At 33.8% G+C, this 8112-nt stretch overlaps 1 protein-coding gene across 2 annotated transcripts in view; it reads right to left on the bottom strand.

Moving 5' to 3' along the window:
* Positions 1–275: 275 nt before the first annotated feature.
* The window catches only part of LOC140170141 (glycerophosphodiester phosphodiesterase domain-containing protein 5-like), a 126791-nt gene continuing 118954 nt past the window's right edge, over positions 276–8112 (bottom strand). For both annotated transcript variants that reach the window (XM_072193461.1, XM_072193462.1), the window contains exons 13-15: positions 5659–5806; positions 4121–4206; positions 276–2322 (exon numbers count right to left, since the gene is read on the bottom strand). In XM_072193461.1, coding sequence (XP_072049562.1) covers positions 2208–2322; positions 4121–4206; positions 5659–5806 — 349 coding nt within the window. In that variant the 3' untranslated portion in view covers positions 276–2207. The remainder of the gene's footprint in view (positions 2323–4120; positions 4207–5658; positions 5807–8112) is intronic.

The raw sequence follows: 8112 nt of genomic DNA, 5'->3' as shown, positions 1-8112 counted from the left end.
AAAAAAATATATATATTTTTTTTTTTTTTTTTTTCGGTTTTGGAGTGTCCCTGGACCTAGACCTAGATGCTAGGATCATTCGTAGTTGACATAAAAAAAATCAAGATATTTTGTATTTTTAATATGAAAATTGATAAATTGTATTCATGTCATACTCTATTAATGATTTCAAAATGCATTGAATTTGAATGCATTTTATAATCATTAATAGAGTATGACATGAAAACAAAGTATCAATTTTCATATTAAAAATACAAAATATCTTGAATTTTTTTTTTTTTAGGTCAACCATGAATAATCCTAGCATCTAGGTCTAGGTCCAGGGACAATTGTGAAAAATTTTCACATAAAAAACGGGTGGGACTATACTCGGACCAATACGGTAGTTGCAAAATTGGCAATTGATTAGAATTGAGCGGCACGATGTTTGTGCAGGATAAATGCAGGAAGTTTCAAACAATTTCTATACACGTTATTTTCACATCTGTTCACACATTTATCTCAAAGTGTAATAAATACATGATGAAGGTTCCTTTTCTTCCAAAATACAAATTAGTTGGTTTGATTTGAGACAATGATGGAATCACACAAAACTATATAATCTGGTGCAATTCTCTTGGCGGGTAATCCAATTAGTGCCGATAAAGCTATCGGCGCACCGGTGCCAATGAGGACGATTTTAATTGGACATTGATTGATTTATTCGTAAAAAGGCGCACCCCTGGTGTCAGAGTAAAGTTCAGGGAGGGGAAAACAACGAACGATTACAATTACAAGAGACCCGGCACTTCACAAATTCTTCCCAAATACTGTGTTTTGAACCTTTTTGGTTTGTTGGATCCCCGATTAAAGTGTTTCCCACTGGTGCGCCGATGCCTCTATCGGCCCTAAAGGGATGTCCCACCTACTTAATATCCTTCAATAAGTTCACATTCATAATATGTACATCACAAATTATTATAAATATTTTTTAATTCGTCTCCTGTATAAAATATTCGACATCCTCTGCGTAATGACACAATCGGCCATAGATACAGCAGACCCTATATCTTTTATCTTCAGATGTAGCTACGGTCTTTTCTGTCTGTTACACAAAACCTCGTGTAACAGGATATATTACTTTAAAATAAAGTTTATATACCTCAGAAACAACACACTAAGGTGACACCAAAAGTGTCACTAATATTAGGCCTTATATTCACACAGGTTACAGGATCAATATTTTGCACTAATTCCATTTCAATCTTGTTAATCATAAACAATAATGGATATTTCAAAAATGGCTCATATAGTACAAATCCATAGGCGCCTATAGATCAACTCCATAGGCTCCTAAACTACAGCCCACAAGTTCTATAGGTGCCTATAGTAAACTGCCTCCTATTGCACAAATCCATTAATCCTTATAATGCAGATACTCTCATAGGGCAACTCATATGTTCCTATGTACATTATTACAATCCATAGGCACCTGTTGTACAGCTTTGCTGGCTCCTATAAATGTAATTCCATAGGCACCTACTATGCAAGTCCATAGGCTTCTATAGTCCAGCTACATAATGTTCTTATATGGTAAGTCTACAGGCTCATATAGCGCACACAATACAACTCCACAGACTCTTAGACAACTCCATATGATTATATGGGTTAATTCCATAAGTACATAATCCTATAGTGAAAGTCCATAGATTTCTGTTGTACAACTCCATATGCTCTTATAGGGCAAGCCACAGGCTCATAAAATACAAATATTACCACTCTGTAGGCTCCTATAATACATGTACAATCCACTGGCTCCTATAATTTAATTTCATATCTGCATATAGTGCAACTTTATATATGTTATTAACTCCATAATTTCCAATAGTACAACTCCATAGGTTCTTATAGGGCAAGTCCATATGCTCATATAGTACACATATTACAGCTCCATAGGCTTCTATAATACAACACCACTAGCTCCTATAATTTGATTCCATAGGCACCAACTGTGCAACTCTATATGCTCCCAACGCCACAGTTTCCTATAGCACAACTCCATAGGCTCTTATAGGGCCCGGGTTATAGGGCAAATCATGGGCTCCTATAATACAACTCCACTGGCTCCTATAATTTAATTCCATAGGCACGTAGTATGCAACTGAATATGCCTCAATAGTGCAACTCCATAATGTTTCTATAGTACCCAAAGTCCAATTAACAGGTTTCTATAGTACAACTCCATTCTGTGCATGATTCATGTCTTCCAGAGCCATGAATTGTCTATAGTTATATCTCTCTGGAGGTTCTTCATTTTGGTATCGTTTTCCTTTGTGTTTTCGACTGAAAAGGAAAAAAATATCATGTAAACAATGGAAGCGCAGAATCAACTTCTGGTGAAAAGTAAATTACAACCTCGTAATTGTGAAGCAAGAATTACATATTCAGGCCCGCATGAGATTCAAATTTATAGACTTCATAATTCAAAAAATGATAATGATATTATACATTTCTTAGCTTTTTGCATTTCAAGGTCAACGGCAAAAGTACACCAATAAAACCTATTGGATTATCCATAGAAAACTAATTTAATAGGTCATTGTTATCCCGGATTGTTATAATTATAGGTTGATAGTTATCAAACTAACCTTGTCATACATAGCAAATTTTGTTCCCATAGATCAGAAATACAATGTTTACACGCATAATATACTTAGATTTGTCTTAGATTTGGCTAGATGAAATCAAAACACCCCTTTCAATCAGGTTATCTGAATGGGTGAGGCCATTTGGAATCCACATCCTCTATGATGTCATGTCTTCCAAAGTGTATGGATTTCAACTGGAATAGCCATTTCGTCTAATTGTATAATAGTCAGAATAATTCGACTTGTCAGTGCCTGAAGTGGGTATTAGTGCAATAGCTGCCATGTGTAGTTGCCATGTGTTAATGAGTATAATATACTGTGTGTAAATTACTAAATGTTCACAAGGCAGCTATTGCACTAACCCACTTCTGGCACTGAACAGTCAAATTTCATTATACAATCAAACATAATCAAACGCTTATTTGACACAGAATATGGTCACTCTTTAAATTTGGAAATATATAATATAATTGTGTCTTTTGTATCACGAACATATTTCTTCAATACAAACGAAGCAACTGTCATGAAAAATCAAATAAAAAGTGTTCGACCTAACTAGACTTCTCACAAAGCTTCCTGAAAAAAAAATGTGTCCTTTTTTTTACCAATATGCAGTTAAAGACCTTTTACTTGTCGTATTACTTAAGTTTATTTGGACAAAACGTTTTATAATATTTATTGATGTTATTAAATTTTCTTGTTTTTCTTTCTTTTTTGAGAGAGTAAACATGTTGTGTCAGGTGTATTTGCTTAACCGGTCGTACAATAATCAAATTAAGTATTTTTGGCGAAACTGGAACACTGTGAACGCTAGAGGCACCGCGATAAACACACTCGCACATAGCGCGCGCGGTACAGAAGAAAGTATACACGCGTCTTACACTGTGTACACGCTTAGTACACTACATGGACGCAATTAACGCACATGTTCCAGTAGTTTTCTCCAATCTGTATTATAATTCAACCTGTCCTTAAAATAATTTATTAATTACATAAATCCATCATCTCCAAAACAGCTTAATAAACGATTAATTTAAAGAAATAGCATCGCAAAAATTAGAAGCTATTTTTATTAAAGCAGGTGAATTCTGATATAAATCACTCGATTGTTAAAACGTGACCTCAAAATATCACGATGATTAGATACCTGGTCATGAAAATATTTTGATACACTCACGTTTTTAAAATAAATTGAAGAGTTAACTATTAAAATAAAATAAATATTGCTATTGCGCCTGACCACATTAGTTACTGGTAAGACATCGCAGTGTAGTCATATGCCTTTTCAGGTCATCTTGTGGTCACTAGTCCTTATTTGACTTGAATATTATATCTATGTAGGACTACACATTAAAATCATTGTTCTGCATCCTGTTTTGGGTGTTTTTGAAATACCTGCCCGCCTCTTCCAAACCCGTTAAATCCACTTGAAATGACCAATATAAAAGTATCTACTTTTCCCCGTTAAATATCACATGCAAACATATACATACCTAATTTGTATAACAAAAATAATAAGAACCCATATGAAAGACACGGCATCGAATAATATCCATACTATTAGGTAATGAGCTGGACTCTGATGAAAGACAAAGAAAGACAAGCATATTAGTAATGAGCCATATCTTTATAAGGCTAACTGATGGCGCACCCTTAAACACATACACACCCACCCCCAAGCCTCTGTTGCAGCCCTCCTCACACGCCCCATCCACGCATTCCCCCCATCCAACAACACCTCCATACGCCGAAACACCCGCCACGCATACAACCACCATGACCACGATGTTCACGTTAGTACAGAGGGGAGTGTACATACACACGTTTGTGATTTGTCTATACAAATGTGTGTCCTCATGTGCAGGTAATCACAAACGCACCCCTACACACAGTTGCCAAACACACACAACGACGAAAATAGATACAGATTGAACATTAAAATATTCGAAGGTTTAGATAGCCTGCAATATTAATTGATCAAGCTCATTTCTTACTTTGAGTCAAATTACGACGATCTTAAGCCTTGAATAAGGACATTGCACATGTTATCTTAGAAGGAGTAGAGAAGCAATAACCAGTGTCTTGCATGTTGCTTAAAAGGGCATTTCGTGATCCACAGCATCATCCGCCAACTTTTCTCAAAAATGTTTAGATTTTAATATCACTGGAAGCCTCTACATAATGTTTATGTACAAAATATTTCTTGCAGATTAATTCGTTTAGCAAAGATATCGTGAAATTTGAATTTCTTTCTGGCATACCAGAACGAAATTACAACACATTGTTTACGGAGCAGTGTAATACACATGATCATGCATCAAGTAAGGAATCAAGTGAATGAATTTTGGGAATAAGCTTTTTTCGTGGATATCTACTGAAAAACGTCATAAAAAAGAGGATGCTAGGATCACGAAATACTCCTTGATTTTAAAGGTGAAAGCACAAATATAATACCTAGTTATTTAAGATTGCAATACGAAAAAAATACGTTATGTATGTATGAGAGTGTAAGCAATCTTCTCCGGCATGGGGAGATTCCCGTGCTGCTATATGTTATTGAATGGCAATATCATTTGTGCAGAAAACATGGTATTTAATTACTTGCCAAAGATAGCACTGCCCTAGCTATGCACTGATGAGAAAAGCAAATTAATTGTCGAGGTGTTAATATTTACTTGATGAAATGGGTCTTGGTTCACAAAGGTTCATGGTTGCAATACAAACGGATATTATCGGCAGAAATTAATGATACCAAAATAAATAAAGGATTTTTTCTCGCAAAGTAATTGCTTACTTATTGCTTTTTTCCTAAGGTTATAATGAATCGTTCATCCTCTGTTTGATGTTTAACCCATTACTTACAAGTACCCATCATAAACACACATGGATAAGTGGTTATTGGTATCATACTAATTTATGATAATAATTAAAAATTTGTTTATGGACCATGGGAATAAACTATTTTAACACTACGGACCTCGCATTGATCCTTGTGGTACCCCATAAATGTGCAACAGGATTTTTTACTTACTAATTGCCAATAAGGTTGTTCAATATGCTGCAATCTTTGACAAGATGAACTCGTTACTGAGGCACTACCCGCGCACCAAAACAATGAGAAGAACCATCCTGTGTTCACTGTCCATACATTGGTCGTCATGTTCTGTTCCTTGTATGCTCTGTGGGAAAATCGGGATAAATAGAGATGACAACAACGTTTGATGGCGTATAAACTGCAGTCATTTTAAAGATAAAGTGAACAATGGTGGCGCTATTTATCAAAAATCTTGTTTGCATCATTAGAAGGGGTTGACACTTGTAAAATGACATTAGAATATTAGAAAAAAATAGGAAATGGCAAAGAAATTTTCATTCAAGGAATAACTTATTATTTGGCTGATTTTAATGTAAATACCGCCCTCAATTTGCACACAAATGTACAGTTGGTAGAATAAAAATCATCACAAAATGTGAATAAATTTGATATAAAAACGAGAATTTATGTTAAAAATAGCTATATGTGATGAATGTTGGTATTGTCCAGGTCTAGAATTGAACATTATAGTGTTTTTAGAAAAATTAATAAATGATCACATCAAACAACTGTGGATGTTGATATAAAGCTTCCTATTTTGTATACCATTATCAACTTTATGTTAGTAACAACAACGACAACAACAACAACAACAACAACAACAACAACAACAACAACAACAACAACTTTTGATAAACCTAACTGTAATACGAACAAGGACTTCTAAATGCAGCAGTTTAATATTTTAGGACACACCGGCTATATCTAATAATTGGTACCAATCACTCCCCAGTGACTATGGACAAGACTGACATACTAGTATGCAACCTAAGAGCCACCTTATATCTGTAAATAATTAATATGAAATGTATATAACTATAAATTCTGGTCATATGTAGATAATTAAATTCAATGGCTTTTCAATCAAAAAAATATTCATACAGATGGGTACCAATCATTTCAATACAGCCTGTATATCCGTGCTATCATGTAAATGTCGTGCTGTTTTCTTTAACAGAAGGTGAACATTACGAAGTGTGCGTTCAAAATTTGACACAGTTAGGAGTTAATGAAAATAGCTATAAAGTAAATGTGGCACCAATGGCAATTATGACCGTTTTATATTAATAGTGTTTCAAACCATTTATATAGTTGATGAAACAAAATTATAACGAGCCATAAAATTGACCACTATCAAATCGCTTGTCAATTTTGCTTGGCTATTCACGTGTCATTAAATTAATATTACAAACATGTTCTTCAGGAACACATAATGGTATAAAAAATATTGTTTGGCAATTTTGTGTAAATATTATTTAAAAAGTGCGTCCATATAGCTTATAGTAAGAACATTAACATGGCAAAGCGTAGCACCAAAAAGTGTGTGAGTGTTTCATTTATTTACACACATATTAATATTATGAAACGCCAAAAATTCCGTACGCCTGGTATGGCCTTCCCAGCAAACACAAAACGTTTTCGACATCATTCGCAAAAGGTTATAAAAGGTTGTCAGAAAACGTTTAAATGTCGGGTTATATAAAGAGTATATTAAGAGTATAAAACGTTTTCATAACATTAAAAAACATTTTTGATAATCTACTGCCCAGCAAACACAAAATGTTTTACAGAAAACGTTTAAATGTCGGGTTATATAAAGGGTATAAAAATGTATTATTAAAATTCCACAAACATTTTTGAAATCTTGATCCCAAACATTCTAAACAGAATGTTATTTTGGGGTTGAAAAAATATTTTGCGAAAATTGTTTGCCCAAAATATTGGCAATAACGTTTTAAAAACGTTTTCATGACCTTTATATAACCCGACATTTAAACGTTATTAAAACGTTTTGAAAGCAACATTTTAAGAACATTTCTGTGTTTCCTGGGTGCAAATATTTTAACATAATGTTATTTAAGTGTTGACAAAACATTTGGCAAAAATGTTTGCAAAAATAGTTTACAATTAGCATTTTGAAAACATTTTGAAAATATTGTTGTAGTGTGTTTTCATACAAAACGTTTTCATGACCTTTATATAACCCGACATTTTAATGTTATTAAAACGTTTTTACCTACACCAAAAACCAAACTATAACTTATTTAAAACGTTTTTAAAACGGTTTTGTGTTTGCTGGGTTGTATAGCCTAGTGTTTGAACGGTATTTTTGTTTTCCCTTGAAGTTCAATAAAAACAAGGTGAAAAGGAACGGTAAGAAAAGGGAATAACGTTAATACTGACATACTGTTATCCTTAATGTATAGTTTAATAGTCATGGCAGGTTCAGGTACCTTTTTATGGTCGCCTTGTTGAGGTCCGTTAAAATCATGTCTAATCATTAGCTATCATTAATTATTATTTGATAATAAGTTGGATTTACATTACATTGAAAACACAACCACAAAGGAGTTTACATAGCAAACAACTATAACACAAAGGAACTATATA

The sequence above is a fragment of the Amphiura filiformis genome, chromosome 14, assembly GCF_039555335.1.
Source record: "Amphiura filiformis chromosome 14, Afil_fr2py, whole genome shotgun sequence".
NCBI lineage: Eukaryota > Metazoa > Echinodermata > Ophiuroidea > Amphilepidida > Amphiuridae > Amphiura > Amphiura filiformis.
This window is presented reverse-complemented; position numbering and strand designations above follow the sequence as displayed.